General features: G+C 36.4%; 1 protein-coding gene across 4 annotated transcripts in view; it reads right to left on the bottom strand.

The window, feature by feature from the left end:
• axin1 (axin 1) overlaps positions 1-15836 on the bottom strand; it is a 32522-nt gene extending 16686 nt beyond the window's left edge. The window contains exons 1-2 of one of the 4 annotated variants that reach the window (XM_052550795.1): positions 15373-15836; positions 12468-13439 (exon numbers count right to left, since the gene is read on the bottom strand). In XM_052550795.1, coding sequence (XP_052406755.1) covers positions 12468-13345 — 878 coding nt within the window. In that variant the 5' untranslated portion in view covers positions 13346-13439; positions 15373-15836. Of the gene's footprint in view, positions 1-12467; positions 13440-14366; positions 15105-15372 lie in introns of those variants that run through there. The other 3 variants (XM_052550797.1, XM_052550794.1, XM_052550796.1) reach the window with 3 other exon arrangements.
• Between the last annotated feature and the right edge of the window lie 6902 nt (positions 15837-22738).

Raw genomic sequence — 22738 nt, 5'->3', positions numbered from 1 at the left:
ATTTTCCTTAATATTAAAATTGTTGTATCTCGGCCAAATATTGTCCTAACAAGCCATTCATCAATGCAAAGCTTATTTATGTATAAATCTCTTATTACTGGTTTTGTGGTCCAGGGTCACATTTCAGTAATGCAATAGACACCAGTTTGCTTTCAGACTTCAGCATCACTTTAAAAATGTAGAGAAACAAACAACAGAGAACTAATATTACTAACATCAATAAAACAAAAAGGCATGTAATTATACATAATTCAAACACTATTTAGAAATCAGATAAAAATTGTTAAATATTTCAATAAAAGGAAAGAACGATTAAAAAAAGAATGTGGAATACACAACTGTCAATCATGAAGAGATTAATAAATGACTGAATAAAAACATGAATATAGAAAGCTCTCATATTAAGTTTCATTACACCAATGAGTTAAATGCTTTTAAAACTGAAACAATCAGCACATTTTTTCACTTGTTCTTAAAATCCCAAATACATTGTAACATGTAATACTTTTATAATTGACTAAATAGTTATTTATAAAAAAATGTATATTTCCAGTGAAATTCAGTAACTAAGTTAATTCTATAAAATTAGTTATACTTCTAATATACTTCAATATTACAATATAATGCTATAATAGCACATTATTGATAATATTGATCTCAAGCTTGACTTTGCAAATTTAAAATCGCAAATCAAATCACAATAATCAACAAAAAAATACAAATAAATCGCAATTAGATATTTTCCCCATATCGCATAGCCCTACTGTGAGAGATTACAAATAACCAGTTATGTCAAAGATCCTGATTAAAACAAAAGAATTGGCATATGACTATTGAGATAACAAGACAAAAATGTATCACTGTTAAAAATCAGATCATCACTAAATAATATAATTATAATTACACACAAAAATGTAACAAGTCAAAGATAATGCTACGCCCTATCTGCCTTATTGAAGATAAAAACATTATCGAAAAGGACTTGCCTTCTATTAATGACAGCACATAACTAATCAAGAGCTTCATCACATAATTAACCTTAAACATTTTCAAAATGGTCTTTCGGCTGGGTGGAGGCAATGTAGACAATCGAAATCTCAGAAAAACAAATTATCTTGCAATTAATTAATGCCTACAAAGAACAAAAACATACCACACACACTTGAGGACAACATCCTGTCATGCAAAATCTAAAACAAGAATAAGTGTTTCACTGCTTAAGTGCTCTTAAAATATAATTGGGTTAATGCCTGTTCTCCGAGCTACCATTCCACTGGAAACAAGGACTATAGAAATACAAAGATGATTTAAATAACTGAAATGTAATAAATAAATAAATTTAATAAATAAATGAAACTACTGCTGAATCTTTCAGAAATGAAGCAAGCATCTTACTTCATGAACTGATGGAAATCCATCTTAGATTCTGAGCCAAATTACAGGGGGTTAAAAATGACTCCAGAAATATGTCAGCATCATTGTTACTTTTACACAGAGTTTGGTAGGTCTATTAGTTAAAAAACAAAATAAATAAACATACCACACACACTTGAGGACAACATCCTGTCATGCAAAATCTAAAACAAGAATAAGTGTTTCACTGCTTAAGTGCTCTTAAAATATAATTGGGTTAATGCCTGTTCTCCGAGCTACCATTCCACTGGAAACAAGGACTATAGAAATACAAAGATGATTTAAATAACTGAAATGTAATAAATAAATAAATTTAATAAATAAATGAAACTACTGCTGAATCTTTCAGAAATGAAGCAAGCATCTTACTTCATGAACTGATGGAAATCCATCTTAGATTCTGAGCCAAATTACAGGGGGTTAAAAATGACTCCAGAAATATGTCAGCATCATTGTTACTTTTACACAGAGTTTGGTAGGTCTATTAGTTAAAAAACAAAATAAATAAAATAAAAAAACCTTGAAAAGTGCTCTTTTCTCATTTTTTAATGGTCACCATTGGAACAATGCAACAGATTGCTAAAATCAACAGATTTTACTAACTTTTGACTCCACTCTAAAAAAAAAAATAGAGGTGTACTCCATAAATATTCATCCATGACATTTAACATTTTGGCTTTCACTATACATCTTTCTTCAGAAAACATCTCAGCAAATTAAAACATTTGAGCCGGGGACGGGAATGACACGGATGACCCAGTATTTTGTCTTGTCCTGCTGCTCACGTGCAGTGCAAACACAGTGAAATCCATGCAGATGCATGTGAACTCTAAATTCAGATTACTTCCACATCTATTAATGACACACACATGCAAAAATTATGTCAAAATGCATATCTCTGTAAGTATCCTTGTAAACACAGCTGCTCATGGTTACAAATATGCCACTATCAATTTTTCATGTTGCAATTAATTGCTAAAGCTTTTATCACGCTCTACAGTATTATCACGATTTTTTCATAATACAGTACAGGTTTAACTTTTTTCTTTTAATAAAAATAACTGAACATTTAAATATGATTAAGCAAAATACACAAAACAGATTTTACACAGATTAAATTGCTAAAACATTATTACAATGACCAATAGGAATCACTTTTTAATAAGATCTCTTTAGTTAACCTTAGATAATGCATCAACATTCACAATGAGCAATAGCTACATTTGCTACAGAGGTTATTGATCTTTGTTAAAAAATCTGTTCATGTAAACTCATTAAATAACAGTCGCAACTTTTGATTTTAACAATGTGTTAACAAATATAGAAATTACCTACGATTAATGACTGTTCAGAAGAATTTTTCATTGGCAGTTTATGTTAATTAAAAAATTTGTTAATGAAGCCTTATTGCAAAGTGTGACCAAACAAAGAATCAGAACACTTTCAAACAATATCTAGGTCATGTTGTAGAACAGATTCAATTGTAAAAATAAATAAATAAAATGGCCTATTAAGTCTAAATATTTACATATTTGGCGATGTGAGGAACACCATAGTGAATACACAAATCTGAATGGCTGTTTAAATCATTTAAACGTTTTTAGAAACAGAAAGAAGTGCAGCTGCTTTGCTTATGGGATTTTCACTTTAACGACTACATTTCTGCTGTTCAGCGCCATCTGCTGTCAGAGAGTGCATGTGGTTTCATCCAGAGCAGTGATGCGTGGGTTGATCCAAAATGAGCAGGTGTCTGCGGTCAAGAGTCATCAAAAAACATTTTATGATATTCCGGTCAGGTCGTTTGAAATAAAGATGCCAATTAAACCTTTGTAATGTATATAGTACTAGACAATTTTGAAATAAATAGGCCTACACTTTATTGGCTGAATAACTGGGGCGAAGATGACGAACGAGCTCAGTCTGCAGGTAGAGATGGAGGCATCAAGAGAAAAGGTGAAGACTGGGGAGCAACGGCACTGTTTTTGGTAAAACATGATTTTGACAACTTTATTAAGTTTTGTTTTATAGAAAACTATTTTTAAAAGATTTTTGTTTTGTATAAATTGTATCTTAATTTTGATAAATGTTTTATCAGTCAATTGCCCATATTTAATAAATAAGCACATATATAGCAGACGTTCTATCAAAGAAACCTGAAAAAAATCTACTCATCTGTTTTCAACATAATAATAATAATGTTTTTTGAACAGCAAATCAGAATATTAGAATAATTTCTGAAGATAATGTGACACTGAAGACTGGAGTAATGATGCTGAAAATTCAACTTTGCATCACAGAAATAAATTACTAATTTAAAATACATTCAAGTAGGGCTGGGCGATATATAAAAAAAAATGATATCTCGATATTGTCAACATTTTTACAATATTCGATATATATCTCGATATGTTTCCATTTGCATTTAAATAATAAAAAAAAATATGATTTTCTTTTGCCCATAAAACAAAAACAAAAAAAACGATTTAGATTAAACAGTTTATTTAAGCAGTTAAAAAAATCTAGACCAAGAGATCACTTACTGCTTTTTATTAAATGAATACATGTAGGCCTATATGTAACTGAAGCAGTGCAAATTAAGTACAGAAAGTGCATTCTGTCAACTTTTTAGTACATGCAATTCACAATTTATACTATGCAACTGGGATAAGTATTTTATTTTTATTACAAGTTTTTAAGCTAAGAACACAAGTCTGTCAACTGTCTGCGGTTTTAAGAGAAGCTCTGTGGGATGAAACTATGTTCCTACTGACATTAAAAACCCTCTTAGATGGGGAGCTAGTTGCTGAAGCACATAGCTATTTCTTATATATAAATATATATAAATGAATACCAAAGACTTTTGCATTCTCTGTCTATATTATGGAAACTGGTAAACATATCAGTGAAATTCCCCAATAGTAATTCAAATTGGTCATAGCCTATGTTTCTCTATTCAAACATCAGCGGTCGAGTAAGTGCATTTATTCACAAAAGCAAACAATACAGTTGAGATCTCAAGACAGAACACAGACCGGCTGAACGACGCTTTCATTAGATCGCTCAATTCCAGCTTGTTAGTGTTTTCAGATTGTCGGCGGCGGCTCTTCCGCAATGAGGAGTGAGCACGTGCGCATGGTTGCCAGATTGCTTCAAATAAGCAAACGCCGGGCAGAAAATGTATCCTTGTAACAGTGGAGCTCTGATTCGGAGATTTAAACTCTTCTTATCTGGCAACCGCTATCATTAAGCTCTCGTAGTAGAGGGGCGTAGAGCAGTCAGCAGTTACAGGTTCCTTTTTTGGACATTCGGCGCGTTCTTTTGGGAAAGTATGCTTGAATTTGAAAGATTCGATATTCCCGATATATTCAAATTTTACATCGTCGTCAAAATTATTCTGATACTTTCGCTAATATTCGATATATCGCCCAGCCCGACATTCAAGTAAAAAGCAGTTATTTTAAACTCTAAAAATTTTAAGAGACTTTAAAAAACATTACACATCTTATGGTTCAAAAACTTTTGACTGGTAGTGTATATATTATATATTTAAAACCCCAGTTTTTTTTATATTAGAATGATGAAAAAGTTGTTTAAATCACTGATTCAATGACTCCCTCATAAACCTACTAAACTTGTTTCATTACATCAGCGTTTTTGAACTATTCTCTTGAATGAAAAATTCATTCATTGACAAATACATTTTTAAGTCACTTGTCGCCACCTAGTAGTGAAACAATGCAATCGACACAAACATTATTTGATGCACGGTACTTTCAAAAGGGGATTTGCTCTATTTTGATCACTGCCATATAGACATCAATGTTTATATCTGAACTATAAACTATTCCAGTATTTCTGTGATAATATAAATGACTGTAATACTGTGTAGTTGAAAAGACCGTTTGTGAAGATGTTTCTTCACCAAACATGCTAACCGCTCTCTCTGTGTTAGCGGCAGTGTGAACACGGATTTCAATGATAAAGGTTTAATAGACTCGGGGGAATCGTTGTCATTTAGAAATGAGATCGAGAGGGTGTCTGAATCAAGATCGCGATCTTTTAATGATTAATCGTGCAGCTCTAAACTTTAATGTTTTATTACTGATCTTTTATGAATATTTACTCTAACAATATTTACGTAATTGAGAAATACTTACAATTTCACATGACACTGTTACAGTTTCATTTGTTATTATCTATATTATCAGTTTTTTGGCTTTTTCAAAGAAGTGTTCAAAAGCACAGTACTTTTTCAGAACCACAGCAAAATGACATTAAGAATACGAATTTCTACGTCCCCTACCCTTATTTTAATATAAATGTAAGCATTCGCTGCTTCCCTCAGACTGAATTTACCCAGCTAACACACATCATGCCAACTGAGGCATGTAACTGAATCCAGGATGGCTAATATGAGCATGACACACAGATGATGAAAACAAGAGTAACACACACACACAAAAAAAAAAATCTGTCAACCTTGCGATGCGGATTCCTTCCTGGAAGAACAGGTATGACACAAATTGAAATTCATTACTGCACGCGTGTAATTTTTGAGCGACTACAAAAAGGAGCAGGAAGTGTTTTGAAATATGGTATTTTCTCTCGGTTTATACAAGGCTTGTTTATTGTGTGCCACTTGGGAACAGCTAGGCTCTGCTTGAACCTCTCACAAACCGAGACAGAAACATCTCTTTATGACCAGCCTAAGCAGAGGGACAGAAAGAAACAGACAGCGGCAGATAGAACAAGAAAAATAGAGAATATGATAGAGGAGGGGGGAGGAAAGCGAGAGAGTGTGAGAGAGAGAGACCCAGGCTCTCTGCAGTCTCAAGTGATTATTCCTCGCTCTCAACCCATCCACGGTCTTCTAATGATACAAGCAGCAGCCATGTCAATATTCACCGTATAAGAGAATACCCAGAAACCTTCAGAGACGATCCTGAGCCTTCAGCAGCTCTCTCCACAGGCCCAGCATTCACCATTCCATTTGATTCTTCACAAAACAAAGGCTCCAAAAGAGGCAGGGGGCAACTGGAATCTCTGAATCATTACTGCGATTCAAAACGAATCGATCTGCTGCTCTTCCCCCCAATAACATACACATGCCAACATCCAACTGAGCTAACACATTAATTACTGTGACATCTCCTGTGAAAAAAACAAAACAAAAGCAAGCCCTCGCTAGAGTAAGAAATAAAAAGCACAGGCACGTTAGGATTTAACTGGCAGCCCATTACCACTTAAAAATCCTTGCATCCAAAGTAACTCCACTGGGACAAAAGAACGATGCACATTTGAAAGGAGCCATTACCTAGATACAGGTAACATTGGTGTGCCCGAGATTTGTGCACCTCCCCACATTCAGAATAATTATGAGCTCTCTGTCATCCAATTTTACATGTGATCACAGCTGACTCCAGACTCCTACAGATTAAACCCTCAAAGGCAGCTCTGCGCTCCAGAGCACAGGGAAAAGAGATTCACATTACACTCTACCTCAAAGAGAAAATCACTGACTGGCTACTGAACGACTATTATATCATGCCTTATTATTTACTACGGTCTTAAAATATAATAAGTTGCTATTTCTCTCTCAACATACAAAGAAATCCATACTTCATGCTCACATATGACATCAACAGATTTTGTCCTTCCACTTTACCATTCTAGACAGAGTAAAATCATCCTCAACACATAAATGAACAAGAACTTTAGCCATGACGGCCCTATTAATCCTAGTAATTTAGACAGTTAGATTTACCATTAGGAGTGCACCAATACTACATTTTTGAACAACATGAACAAGCCAGTAATCATTTTCTTATGCAGTTCAAAAGATTTGAGTTGACAAAAAAAAAAATCTCTAAGAAATTAATACTTTTATTCAGCAAGAATGTGTTAAATTTATCAAAAGTGACAGTCAAGACAAGATGTTATAAAAGACTTGTATTTGAAATAAATGCTGTTCTTTTGACCTTTCTATTCATCATGGAATCCTGAAAATTCCAGTTTCTGCTAGAATGTTACGGTGTTTTTAACATTATAAGAACTTTTTCTTGTGCACTATATGAGCATATTAAAAAGATTTTTGAAGGATCATGACAACGAAGACTGTAGTAGGCCTAGTAGGACTCCAGTAGTAACTTATTTCTTATTCATTCTTAAAATAAAGCTTTGCCATTACAGTAATAAATTGTTACAATATATAAACAGAAAACAGTTGTAATAATTTGAAAATATTATTTTTACTGTATTACTGTATTATAAAAAAAATGTAAGCCTTTATGAGCATAAGAAAAAAAAAACATCTTACTGACCCCAAGCTATCGAATTAGAGTAAGACTGTAAGCAAAAGATAGGGGACATTACAATTCTACATTAGTTTGAAAAGCTCCAGGTGATTTAACATTATACAGTATAAACAACTTAGATCTGAGCATTGGATTTCCTTATGAGTATTAGAGTTTAACTGTTTTTGTTAAATATAACAGTCAACGCAAAGATAATCTACATGTAAAACCAGGAAATTAACAAGTATCCTACAATTAAATACTAACTAAATGCCAATATATATTTCAGGTTAATATCACCAAAACTTGCACAGAAAATTGTAATATCAGCCAATAACGAACAAGGCACACTAATATACATGTAATATATGCATTCCTACTTCAGTGTAAGAGATCAAAACATTTGCACAGATGAGTAAAAAACTATTCTCATCCTTATTCCTGCTGGAATAAATTTCTCTTCTAGCATTAGATTTATATTTTGACCACCACTCTTGGTAAAGCCTAGGATTTATTTCTAGACTTAACAATACACATTATAGGCAGTCACTGTGGCTTTATTACCAAACTAATTTTAAGTACATTCCCACACGGAGAAACTTCTGAATTCCCTCACTTCCTTCTTTTCTGCAAGCAAATCAAAGACATATGACTCCTGCAAAATTTACATGCATGAAACCCCAAAGCATTTACCTGCAAGGCTATTTAAAAAATAAACGTGATGTCTTTCAGTAATTCCAGCCAAAGACTTCATGTAGGCCTAATGAAAAAATAATTTGAAAACAAATGCCTCACAATGGCATTGCTCCCGCTAATTAAAAACACATCAGGTCCAGAGGCAATGGAACATACATTGAGCTGGGTGGAGAGTTTAGGGTGTTTCTGCGGTTTAACAATATCAATCTGTCATCGAGTCTCTCCTTTTGTCATGTTAAAGCTTGTTAAAAGAGGTACCTTTTAACAACGTTCAAAAATTAAAATGCTACGCAAAGCCCTCCGCACGCTAAACATAAACTGTCGGGAGAAGACGCGAGTCAAAGGAGGAGAGGAAGAAGATGCAGCAAAACAATCTCAAAGAGAGGCGCATTTCCTTTCAGAGCCCTCCTGGGGATGTTTCTCATCTTTATACCTCACCTGAACATCTAAAGCGCTGAGGTTTTGGACAGAACAGGGTTACTGCACCATCAACAGATGTCAAGGTTTGTCTCAGACAGTTGAGAGAAAACTGGGTCAACTTCTAGGGGTAGATTTCCGCAATTTTCAATCTCTTTGCGGGAGGAGTGCCAGCAAGTGAGCACAGTGCAGTTGAGCACATCAGAGCACAATGTATGCTTGAGCATTTTACAGAGGCTAAATCAGGCTGTGTAAATCCTCCTCCATGCCCGCTTCGAATTTAAGCTTTAGCACCGAGAGAGGAAAAACATGCACTAATTCAGAAATTCACGTTAAGAAAATGATACTTCAGATTCTGACTGGACGACCTGCATTAAAAGTTGCTGTTAAGATTAGAGATGTTCCGATACCCTTTTTCTCTTCCCGATACCGATTCCGATACCTGGGCTCAGGGTATCGGCCGATACCGAGTACTGCTCCGATACCTGGGTGTGTATCTGTATATACAGCTGTATATACTACTAGCCCTGTGTAAATTGCTAGAATTCTTTTTATGGTGTGCTTCAGACAGATCCCTCAATAAAACATGAACAAATACATGGTGAACTACTGTATTTATTACAGTATTTTTATTATCTAACATGAATTTGACAGTATTATTTATTTTCATATGCAAAAAAGAACTTCAAATGCAGCCAAAAATCTAACACCGCAAACTAAAAAAGGTATTTAAGTTTTACAATATAACTGTATAAAAAAACTGCAACAAATAAGTCTAGGAATATAAAAAAAGATCTATTAATCAGATAATCTCTTTACAACAAAACAAGTAAAAAACAAGCAACCATCTAGGCATAATTATTATTATTATAGAGACGTATTATTATTACTGTAGGCTACAACAGTAGCTTTATATATTGTCAATTTACTCATGTAAACCAAACATTTATTTTAATGGGCTGCCATGAAGATCTTTGAGTGTCTGTGTTTATGATATGACAGTATTCTCAAATGAAACGGTAAATTCTCATGAAGTGACGGTTTATGCGTTCGTGTCCTCATGACACACAGCAGAGACTACAAAACAGCGAGCTCTCGCGCATCTGTGCCAGTCACCCACAGAGATGTAGATTTTGCGGGAGTAATATTTAAATAGTATTTTGCAGTTTAATATTCACAGACACTAGTATATATTCGGCTACTGTCTGGAGCCCTGCGCTTTGACTTACACGGAAGCGACTGAACGCAGCTGCCGGTACTGAATATACTTGAGAGTCTGTAACTACCGGTACTACAGAGACATACTGCTAACCACTGATCTATAATATAGAAGCGGCTTCACTGTCTTTTGGCAGTTTAGAATGTGATGAGTGATCCAGTCATATATAGATCAGGGCTGCTAACGCGTTTTCATTTCTTCTTCGCTGCTCTAAACAGGGGTTGCTTGTGGCAACACAGCACAACTTCCTGTGTTTTCAATGCATTTTGAGCAGCGAAGAAGAACCGTGCAGCAGTTAGGCAAAGCTTGCGGTCATAACTAGGTATTTTTTAAGAAAATGGTATCGGATCGGTATATGGGTTCATGTACTCGACGATGCCGATGCCAGAATTTGTTGTGGTATCGGAGATATTTCCGATACTAGTATCGGAATCGGAACAACTCTAGTTAAGATGCCCTTTGAAATTAATTTACACCACAGTTGTGAATGGTCAACGGACTAATTGTTTATTCTGATTCGTGATTATTGACAAACTAGTTATATTGCCATTTGACTATCTTTTAGCCAAAGTTTTATAAAAGTTCAAAGTAAATACACTTGCGCCAGTGCTTCTGGTGGCCTTAACAAATATCTTAGAGGGGCTGCAGATTACTTACAATTTAAAATAGCAAATAAACAACCATTAACTAACCAAAACATCTCAAAATCAATATTTCTTATTTAATTCACTTTGAGATTATAATAAGGAACAAAATGGTCCTAAAAAAAGGTGATTTTTGAACATTGGAAAGTAATGTTAACAAAAATCTTAATGGATCTTTTTTAGGAAATGTATGTGCAATTTCATAGTAATGCCAAGCTCTAAAATATTTGTAGCTGGTAGAAATGTAGAAAAAAAAGTAGTAATTCTTAGTAAATTAGAAATAACTGGGGGGGGGGGGGGGGGGGGGAATTATCAAATCACAGGACCTTTGAATATTGTTGTGAATGATGAGGGCCCTGAAGACAAAAAGGTTGAGGGCCACAAATTTAAAAAGTAAAAGTTCTCACTAAAAATCACACCAATCCAGTTTTTCTAAGGCACGGTTCAGTCATTATTTACTCACCCTGACATCATTTCAAAACCTGCGTCACTTCTACAGATCACAAAAGATTTTTGTTTAACTCAAAATATCTTCTTTTGAGTTCCCCAGAAGAAAGTAATGATACGAGGGTGATTAAATGATTTAGAGGTTAGACTAACAAAGACAGAACATTTGACAGATGTGGCAACATGCATTTAACCCTACACATATTCGATTATACACACCACGTAATGCATATATGTGAGACAAATAAAGCTTGCAGCTTTAATGCACAAAAAGCTGCTGTCACTTGAATATAACGGTGCATGTAAAAGTAAAACGTGACCTTACTACAGTAATAGCTTATGAACGCCTCATACCTGGAGTGGCTTATTGCTTTTGATATGTCATTGTGAAAGCACCTGTCGATATTTGCTTTTAAATCTAGGATGAAAAGCTTTGTAATCTTCAGCAGAGTCTGTTCAAAGGCCCACATGCACCGCTTTCTATTCCAGCAGGACAAGGATTAAAGTATTTAGCAGTCACATCTCTAAATCCCATTTTGCTCATATGGAGGGACTCGAGGCTCTGATGCATCAAGTGATTTGCTGTAATTTTCACAGCATGGCTTAAAAGCCATGTCTCACCAAATGAAATGATGTCAGTGCGATGCACAATACGAATGAGAAAGGACACGTGTGCTAAAAGAGCACAACAGGCCATCACAACCGGTGGCGAGGAATGCCTCGGGAATGTCGGAGCACAAAAAAATTCATTACAAAACACAATACCTGAAGCATACATTCCAGTGCGCTCGCTCGGCGAGCAAACCATGGGTGGCACGAAAGATAGAGATCTGAAAACATTCAGATACAAACCAAATCTATACACAGCTGTGGGCTTCAAAGTGCATTAGATCAGATACACAAAACGTCCCTGAACGCATCAGCTCAATCTATGCCACAAAACTTTGTTGGAGCGTGCGCATTCTTTCTTTCTCACAAAATATTCAATGCCGTTTCCTCCTTTGTGCACATTCTAAAGAGAATCCATGTTGTGGTTCTCGTGAAGAAACCTTTATTCTGCTGCAAAGCCTGCCATTCAAGAGACACCTGCATGGAGAACACAAAGAGGACCCACTTGCACCAACTCGCAGTAGGCAAAGACAACGCTGCGACCCACTATCTGTCTTGCTAACTCAGTCGCAGCTACTTAGAGGTTTCTGCCTATACTGCATTCCTCTCATCTCCAGTGGAAGGCTGTGCTTAACTCCGATTCCCTTTTTATCTTTTTCTTCTGCACGGCGAGGGGGGAAGGGGGATGGAAGAAGAGAGAGAGAAGCATTTCAAAGCTGCAGGATTTACCTGTACTCACGGTTGTCCTGATATCTCTTACTGCTGGCCACCCGCTGAGGCACAGTTTCCATGAGCAGCTTCTGGGTCAGCCTGTTGCTGGGAGTGGGGTCGCTTTCGTGGTTCTGCCCCTGTTCCCGGTCGCACCGCCATTCCTCGTCTTCGTTCAGAGTTGGCAGGTAGCCCGGCAGGGCTTTGCCGTTGCCTGACACCGAGCTCTGGTCGCTGAACAGTTTGGGACTCTCTCCGCCCGTCCTGGTGTATTCCAAGTATATGTCGGACTTTAAAAACAAAGGGTAGGTATTTTCTTCCATCATAGTCTGAATTTCGGTTTGCGCCTGGTCGAACATGGCGGCATCGATGTGAAGCTTCATCACACAGTCCTTGATGAAGCTCTTGGTGGCCGGCTTGATCTGCCGGGACACGATGCCGTTGTTATCCAAGATGTACTTTTTGTAAATGGCTTTGGCGAGCTTCAGCATCTTCTCGTTGCCTTCGTTGGCCTCCTGCTTGCGGAAGCCGCTGCAGGCGAACCAGAAGTCCAGCAAGTCGGCGCACTCCTCCTGTTTGAGGAAAGTCCTGAACAAGTGGATGCCATCTTGGTCGTCTAAGAGCGAGTGCAAGGACTCTGCCCACTTCAGGTAGGGTGGCGTCGGGGAAGCACTACCCTCGGGCTCGTAGCCCAGGTCCAGGTCGGGTCTTCTGGGCGTAGCTATGGAGGTCTCGTTCTTGAGGCTCTCACTCTTAGATGAGTAAAAGCTGTGGCCGTATTGCCGTCCATCGCTGGACACCAGATCGCCCTCCTCCCCGGGGACCGGGGGTCTGGGGGCATCCTCAGTGAAGCTGCTGCCCACATCTGGCGGATAACAGGCCATCTCGTTTACACTCATGCTGACAGTGTCCCTGCACCCTGTCCCAGTATAGCCCACAAGGCAGAAAGTTTATATCCAGACTTCTATCAATGCCACTGCGAAAGAATTCCTCCTATAAGAGAAGAGAGAGAGAAAGAGGCATGGGAAAAAGCATTCAAAAATACTCAACACAACCTGCTTAAAAACAATGTGTAAAATAGTGCTGCTGATATGTTCACGAACCAAATAACTGATGCAAAGTCTTCTACCTTAATGTGGGTCTAACATTTCATACAACAACAAAAAAAAATCAATAAGACAATAGCATTTTAAAGAGGACAACAGAGTGTGACCAGTAACTCAAACTGATTTTAAATCATATTTCACATTGACATACTGTAGCAAATGTATCAAGCAAAACAATCATTTTTGTACCAACACTTGTAACAAGAAGCAAAATAAGCATATTCCCAACTTAAAACCTGTGCACTGCATAAAGCATATAAAAATTGGATAAGGAGGTTATTTTATTTGGTTACACTTTATTTGAGGTGTCCTTGTTACAGTGAAGGCTAATTATACATTAGTAATATTCATGAACTGCATTTACTTATATGGTTAGGGCTTGGCTTGGGGTTACTTGCATGTAATTATGCATAGCTATTGTTATTATAATAGTAAGCAAATGTAACGTAACAAAAGAAACTTAAAACGAAGTGTTACCTTTTATTTGAAGGTGTTCTTGTTACAGACAGACAAATATTAATAAACAACATGTATTCATTAAGTTAGATGCTTGCAACTTTGCATCATTTACTGTTGGTAAATGTAAAGTGTGACAAGGACACTGTTAAATAAAGTAACGTTACTAAACATTTTCAATTAATGTTACATCCCAATAATGGCTTAGTAAACCTTTTGGGCCATCTGTACAATCCAGGTTTAAATTAAACACTTGCATTGCTCTACAATCCCATCAATTTTCCAGTGGCCTCAGGCATCTATCTTAAAGAGAGCAAAAAAAGGGCAGCCATCATGGCACAAACACTCTTGAACTCACCTGTGACACGGTTTACGACACCAACCATAAACCCAACACTTTCAAGTTCCGACCTTAGAACCTGTGACTGACCGCCTGCCAACTAGACTTCGTCTGATGTTCTTGATAAGCGAGCTAAGGCAGAAAGAAACCTTGAGCTCTCCCAGTCAATAACTTGAACTTCAATGGCGATGAGCTAGCAGGCTAATCCAGCACAAGACGCCAATTCACAAATACTTCACGCGCACTGACGCTGTTACTTAAAAACAAAACACCACAGGGGGGTTAACCCGAGGAGGCTACTAACTAGCTACAAAACAAAACGCCGCGATAAGTTAGAAACATAAATAGAGCGAACATCAACCGCATCAAAGAACGCGACGCGCGAGGAGAGGAAGTACGTGCGGCGCGAGACCTTCCCAAACAAGTGAGCACAGACGGCCAGAAACACTTTCACCATCTTTGAGTGCCCTAGCCGATGTTTGCACCGAGCTTGTCCTGCGGATCCGACTCAACTAGTGAGAACACGTTGTCACAGCCATCTTTAACCACTACAAACGCCAATATATCAAATCATCCCACTTACGCACGGGAAAAAGAAAAAAAGCGGCCATCTAAAAACGGCTCGCGCTCGCTGCGTTTTTCCTTCGCTGACGACATTACAACACCCCTTTCGCTGCCCTCGCGCTTTCTGCTTTGAAGTGAGCCCCACATTCATCGCATTCATGTCTCGGCCTCAGCAGCAGCAGCAGGAGCGGATGGGGGAGGGGGAAGTAAGAAACAAACTCCATACACACACAGCCAGGCCCTTCCGCAGCCCAGGGACTAGTGTGCAACTTTGCAACACTGATTTTCGCACTCCACCACGCCGATAACACGCTTCACAAACGCGCACTCGACCTCGCAGAGGATTGGGACGGGAGCGGCGAGAAAGCGACGGTGCATTTCATCTCTCCGCTACCGCAAACCCCCATTACACCCGAAGCCAGGAGGAGGAAAAGAAAAGTGTACCGTACTGTAACGTTACCTGTGAGAACCTACTTTCCGTTTCCGAGCGCATCGGGAAGAGCGTTGTATGCGGAGGGATGCGAATCGTGTCATCGATGCGGAGCTCGGAGTTTAAAAATAACAAAGAAAACAGTCGCTTCTCCACCTCTCCATTGCTGTCTCTCACACTCCTGAGCCCGTGTGCGAGTGAGAGTGTGTGTGTGTGTGAGAGAGAGAGATGTGCAGCGCCGCGCATGGACAGAAATCACACTGCCGCCTGGAGAAGAAGAAAAAGATGAAGGCGAGGAAACCCTGGAGTGTGAGGAGCGCCTTCGCGAAGTCATTCACACTCACTACGCGGTGAAGGTGCGCTCAGAAACACGTTTAGACCATTAAGAGGCGATCACCGCATCGAGGAGAATGATTAAAATGACATATGCATGAGGAGATCAGCAAAAAGTCTTCTGGAAAATGATGTTTTACTTTACATTGAGCAGGTCGCCCCCTCATGGACGCCGCCATGTTGACGTCACATGACCAGGCGTGTCAAACAGCTCACCTGCTACTAGTTCTGCTTATAATATTGTTTTAATTTCACTTATAATATTGTTTTAATTTCACTTTATGATCTAAACCTAACAAGCAGACTCTAAATAATATAAAAACAAACCGTTAGAAGATTCACTGGCTCTGTCAGGGGTGTTTTTTAGCCTTTTATCAGTGAAATTAAAAGTGTGGCCATATTTTGATGCTCTTTTTTTTAAATAGTGTTTTGGGTATAAATGGATATTAATCACTTTTCCCCAGCTCTTCACAAGTTGTAGTTGTAATAAAGAACTGCTTTGTTGTTGACAAATGATAGAAGACGTTTTCAAGTTTTGTTTCCTATCGACCTCATCCAGTGCTCTATCTGTTTTATTTTTCTCCTGTAAAACATCCCGTTATTTCTTGCGATGTTAGAAACCGCTGCAAGCGATTCAGTGAATGAGTAAACTGTCCTAATGAATCAAACTGAATCGCAAACCATTTTTAGAGCCTGTTTGACCTATTAGATCAAAACAGTGATTCATTCACTCGTTCTGACTCTAAACTTCTTTGGGAAAACACTGACTGCTGAAATATTATCAGGAAAAAAAAAGGAATCACATGTCGGTGTATGGTAATTATTATATAAGCATTTATCAATAATGTTTTTGGGGCACAGTGGTATTTTAAAAAGGCCAGGACAATTTTCCAGACATTTTATTTAATCCTAAAGCAAAACACAATGTGTAATTCAAAATACGGTTAAAACTCCTGCATACTTCATATTTACACAGCAAACAGACCTTTAAGAATTACACTGAAGCTGTGAGGCATAGAATTACACTGGATTGGACTGTTATTAGCAACATTTCTTTTTTTACTTGTGAGTTTTAAATGCACCCCCTTTTTATCCAGATAAAATTCAATATGGCATCTATAAGTTAGGTCCTATTTTTAATTTTTTTCTTAAAAGTCTCAATATTAGAATGAAGCCTGAGTCAACAGCGTAGTCTTAAGTGATCAGCATGTGTGAAATCCACTAATTATATATATATATATATATATATATATATATATATATATATATATATATATATATATAAAAATCCAAACAAGCAATCATTCCCTGCTATAGTGATGAAACATAAGCAATGACCTCCGGCTTCAGTATATACAGACCAAGGATAAACAGCAGGACATCAAGCACAGAGTGCAAATTCACAACAGTCACAGCTGCCACACTGCAAAACGCCTCCAGAACCACCAACAACATGCAAAAAAAATCTTAAGACTGAATGCAAGAATGTGCACAGTGCAAGACAAAAAAACACAGATGAAACAGAACAAAACAAAAAAGAACTAAACAGCAATGTGAAGAGGCTTATCTAAACCGATAGGTCAAACCAAAACCACACTAAATGGTAACAAAACATACTGAGTGCACCTCTATTCATTTTTTAAGCGTTCTGCAGACGTGTCAGTCTGTTTGATTTAGCCTCAGTAGTGTGCACACAGTCACTGTGGACTATAACCTTGAGGAAATTATCTCAGTTTTCCATCTGCAGTGTCATTGACACACATTTCATGGCTCTGCCGTGACAGCTTGGACATGCTATCTGTTTTTAATTCCTTCCAGCTATCAAGGTGCTGTAATCTAACCAAGTTTTTGAGAAGTTTTCCAAGTGTAAGTTAATCCCTTGTATGGTAGGTTCCTTTTGTGTGCAATGCACAAATATTATTTGCACATAAAGTTCTTGTTTAAATTTCAATGTAACATACCGAAAAATATCTTAAATAAACCAAATCCTCAGCCTGAGCTTAGCTCAGTAAAACATGAGGAACCTGAGACCGAAAAAAGCCTCTGCATCTCTCACAGAGAGAAAAGAGATTAGAATCAAGGTACATTTCCGAATGTATATCTCTCCATCTGACAAAAGATGAAAGCAACGTGGTAAAAGAAAGAATGCATGAGATTTAAACACTGTTCTTTTCTTTCAGTCATGCAGCAGGAGGTATGTCTCTTTATAATCCTGCTCAAGAATGGTTTTAAAGTCTTATAAACCGTACAGACATTACTGGAAATACAAATAACCTCTGTCCCATTTTTAACCTATTGAAGGCTAAGAGCAGGAAATGTGTCATCAGACTGGACACAGACAGTTGAACATTGCACATCAGAGAGTCAAAACCTCTATGCAGAATGATATGCAGAAGATAATTCTGGATTTATGAGTTACTTCAGTGAAGGAATTCATGTCTTATGACTTAAAGCACCTGCCGTTGAAAAAATGAGCAGGCCTTAAAGATGAATTTTACTTTGTATGCGCTGAACCTCTGAAGTTATGACTCAACACCTGGATATAATCTGGCATGTAATCTCACGGGTTCATTGCAAAAAGATCAAAGGCCCTTGGAAGGTGAAGTCCTGTTCCTCCTTTTTATGACTTTATTTCATTAGCTCATCTGAAAATGAAAGAGTGGGTTATGAAGAACCATGACTTTAATGACATATTACAAATTGCTCGTGGGAAATCAGGACTGGGTGTAGTTAGGCATTCGTCTCGGAATTTGACACACCTTAACTTTCACAAAAGAACATTAAACTAATGTTTGTCATGGTCTGCCAAGCCAAGGTCACCAAACATTTGCTAAGAAGTTTTCATGACCATGCCAGATGAAACCTTAATTTGCTTTTTGAGTTGTGTACAATATTCAGTATAGTTAGATTTGTTTCATGCTCACTAAGTCTGCATTTATAGTTAAAACCATAATATGGAACCGTAATAATAAATGTAATTTATTCTTGATGTCATATGATTCTTCAGAAATCATTTTTGTGGAAACTGTGATACATTCTTTTCAGAATATATATTTTTATAAAGTTTTGTAGCTCTTTAAATGCCACTATTTGATTTATAAAGTTTTATAACTTTAGAAATATCATTTCTGTCACTTTTAACAAATTTAACATGTCCTTGCTGAAAAAAAAACTATTACAAAATATAAATTTTATATATATATATCTTCATATGTATATGTGTGTGTGTATATACATATATATATATATATATATATATATATATATATATATATATATATATATACATACATATGTATGTATATATATATATATATATATATATATATATATATATATATATACATATGTATGTATGTATGTGTACATATAGCCATTCATGACTATATATCTGCACTTAGTAAGTTTTGTTCCCATATGTCAGTTAGTTATTATGAATGAAAATGCATTACCTGAGGAAACCGTACGTTTCTGTCTTGTGTTTTCTGTCTTCCCCCAGCTCTCCCTCCACTGACAGAAGATTCCATTTCAGTACCATTGAATGTATCAAGTTCCAGTAAAAACGGCATCCTCCTCTTTTTCAGAGAAACCAAGGTGATTGTCCACAAAAAATCGGTCCATTCCAGGTTATCAACTGTGTCCATTCGAATCTGAAACACAGGTATGAAAAAAACTGTAATATCAAATCTTTTTCAACAGAAATTTCTAACAATGTACTTCTTTAATTTTCTATGTTGGTTTATTCAGACACACACACACACACACACACACACAGTATATAAACATTCCCCCTCTAACACTCTATAACACTAGCATTTTCTATCATTTTTCTATTTTTCTACTTATCTACTTGTTTTGTGTATATATATATATATATATATATATATATATATATATATATATATATATATATATATATATATAATGTGGAGGATTTCTATGTTTTCCAGTCAACATAATATGCATGGACTAGTGAATACTGGGCCAGTGCTCAAATCAGATGGCATCAGCAGCTGCAAACTCAGATCTATCCTTGCCCTTCCTGAGGCCTGGCTTTGATTACTGGGCCCCCCACCACGAGCCAACACATGGCCATGAGCGCATACCAACTCAGTGCACAACCTCTGAGCAACCACTTGGAAACAATCAAGAGGTAAATAGCATGAAATAGAGGTGTTTGGAAACGGTTTGGAGAGATCGTGCAGATTAGGAGAGTATTTAGTAATTGTTCAAAGCCAGATTATTCTTGCCTTTGGAACTTTCACAAAGGGCGTTACAGTTGGAGGCGAGCAGGAATCGTTACCACAGAAAGTCATTTGGGAAACTGTAACCAGAGGTCGGAGTCACTTGGGTGAATGTCAGATTTGTTTTATCGTCGTTCTTCTACGTATAGTGAAAGTCACAGTCCCGGAGGAAACTGTTGGAATCAGTTGACAGCTGTGTTTGGGAGCTTCTTGCATGAGTTTTGATGGAGGTTGTGACTTCTGCTACTCTGCTACCTGTTGAGTGGCCCTGGACTCAAAGACAAATGACATGACAGGTGCACTTCCAGCTTAAGTACCTGCTCCACTACAAAGCAGCTGCGGTGATTGCTGGTAGGTTGCACAAGACAAAGAAAACAACAGCAAGTCTGCTCTGAATTACACTATGTTTACTCATATTTTCCAGTTCTGCTCTCACCAGTGCAAAGCACAGTTTGTCCGAGGCTATCAAATAAACCCATTATCTTTTGAAGAACACTCAAATAAACACACACTCAGGAAACTGTTACAGCTGCAAGGTCAGAATGAAGCACTTAAGGCATACATTTGGGATGTTTCTCAAGATGGATTGAGATGAATTAGATGCAGGCATGTGAAGAAAAAGAAACAGGCATAAATAGAATCATAAATCAGTGCAACACCAATTTGTTAATTCACAATGCACTCTTTGTAACCTTATCAGTAAATTTATGTTTTAACTATTTAGGTTTTTGTTAATATTTTCAATTCCACTTTATTTTTATATTTTATATTATTTTAGATTAGATTTTACTACTTAGATTACATCTATAGTTTATTAACGTTATTAACACACACGCAGACACATATTTATATATAAACACACACATACATTAAAATTTTGCCTTTGGCAGCTGGCTTAAATAGAAGTAGTGTACACTTAAAGCAAAATCAGTTAATGCTTTTATTTTACATATTTATGAATTTAGTTTTAGTTTACATTTTAGTTAACAATAATAATCCGGATGCAAATATAATTAATTTTCCACTTTCTACCATCATAATGCATAGTTAACTAAGGTGAATAAAATTGTGAAGTGAATTTAAATGCCTTAATTTAGTATAAAATTATTTGTATCTCTTCCTTAATAGTTAGATATGTTTTTTTCTATTTTTTTTTTTTTTTACTTGATTTGGTAACAAAATCATAATAAAATAAGTATTGCAATACTAAGGCTAGCATGTGGGTTCAGTCAATGTTAGGCAGAAATTGGCACGTAACCTTGTGTAACCCTGAAAAAAATAAAAAATAAAAATATATACACAAGTTGTGTGTCTTATGTATGATCAAAATAGGTATTTTCCACATGGCTGCCCCAATTTGATAATATGACTATGAATTTAAAATTAACCTATGACTGATAAGACATGACTGAGATATTTAAGGCAACATTTGGGCAAAAGCTAAAAAGTGCTATCTTTTTCCCCCTTTTTTCACTATCGTTGAAATCAGTATTCACTATCACTATCAGTATTATTAAACATTACATTGCATTTTTTGAAAGTAAATTTGTTTAATTTGCAAAAACCTACTGGCATTACAAAAAGTAGTTTGATGGGCCTCCAGTTGAACACTGTAGATTCCAAAGGTTTTCAGGTCTGACTTTGTCTCTTGTCTATATCAGCAAGAGTAATTCTCAGCTTCAAGGACGCCCCGCACCATAAACGCAACTCGGAAACTTTGTGGTACGTGACACACAGCATGATAGCAGGCCCATAAAAGTAATTACCTATGATTTCTAGCATTGCCAATGACATCACAAACATTCTTCAAATGTCCCTTACATCAACATGTGACTTCCTCTAATCTCATGAATCTCATTTCTCTCTGCAGGAAGTAATATTCAGTAAATAAATACATAAAGCAGGTTTATGCTTACATCTTTGTTGTTTAACATCTGAGAGGTTGTATAGTAAATTGGTTCAGCGTTGTCCAGAAATATACAATAAATAAAAATCAGCTATAGTGCTGGGTAGATTACTTACAAACTGTAGTCCTTTACTGATTACAGATCGCATGATGAAAACTGCAGTTATCAGTAGCACTTTATTTTACAGTCCTGTTCCTCATGTACATACTATGTACTTATTATAGTAATTACAATAACTATGTAATAACTAGGTACTAACCCTGAACCTACCCCTAAACCTAACCTTACCCCATGTAGTTACCTTGTGTTACCAGAACTTTCTTAGATAAATATACTGTAAGTAAACTATAACTACATGTTAGTACACGTACTGTAAAATAAAGTGCAACCATAACATCATCTAAATTACTCAGTTTAGGTAATGTATTTGCACTATTTTATTATTATTTTTTAATTACTTTTTACCCTAACTTGTTTAAACCTACCGTTACTTTTCCCACAAAAAAATGTAAAATTAAAAATAATCATAAGCATGGAACACAAAATAATTTTCATGGGCATTCTGTATTCTGAATATTGTCACAGCTAAATGTAATGGCCCACAGCAGTATTTTTGGAAAGGAAAGATTCAAAGAGAAAAAGAAGAATTAGAGAGAATCAATAAATTATGAATAATTTACTGCTTTTAAAAGAATACGTAATCATGTAATCCATAAAAAGTAACTGTAACCTGATTATGAGCATTTAAAAATATAATATAATCCAGATATGAGTACTCGTAATCTTTTTGATTATGTAATCCAGATTACAAGCAATCAATTACTACCCAGCATGGGCTTTACCATACCATAAAATCATATGTGTACACCGAGGGCTAAATATGATATAGATATGTGAGATAAAATATTACTG

Source organism: Carassius gibelio, chromosome B3 (genome assembly GCF_023724105.1).
Source record: "Carassius gibelio isolate Cgi1373 ecotype wild population from Czech Republic chromosome B3, carGib1.2-hapl.c, whole genome shotgun sequence".
NCBI lineage: Eukaryota > Metazoa > Chordata > Actinopteri > Cypriniformes > Cyprinidae > Carassius > Carassius gibelio.
This window is presented reverse-complemented; position numbering and strand designations above follow the sequence as displayed.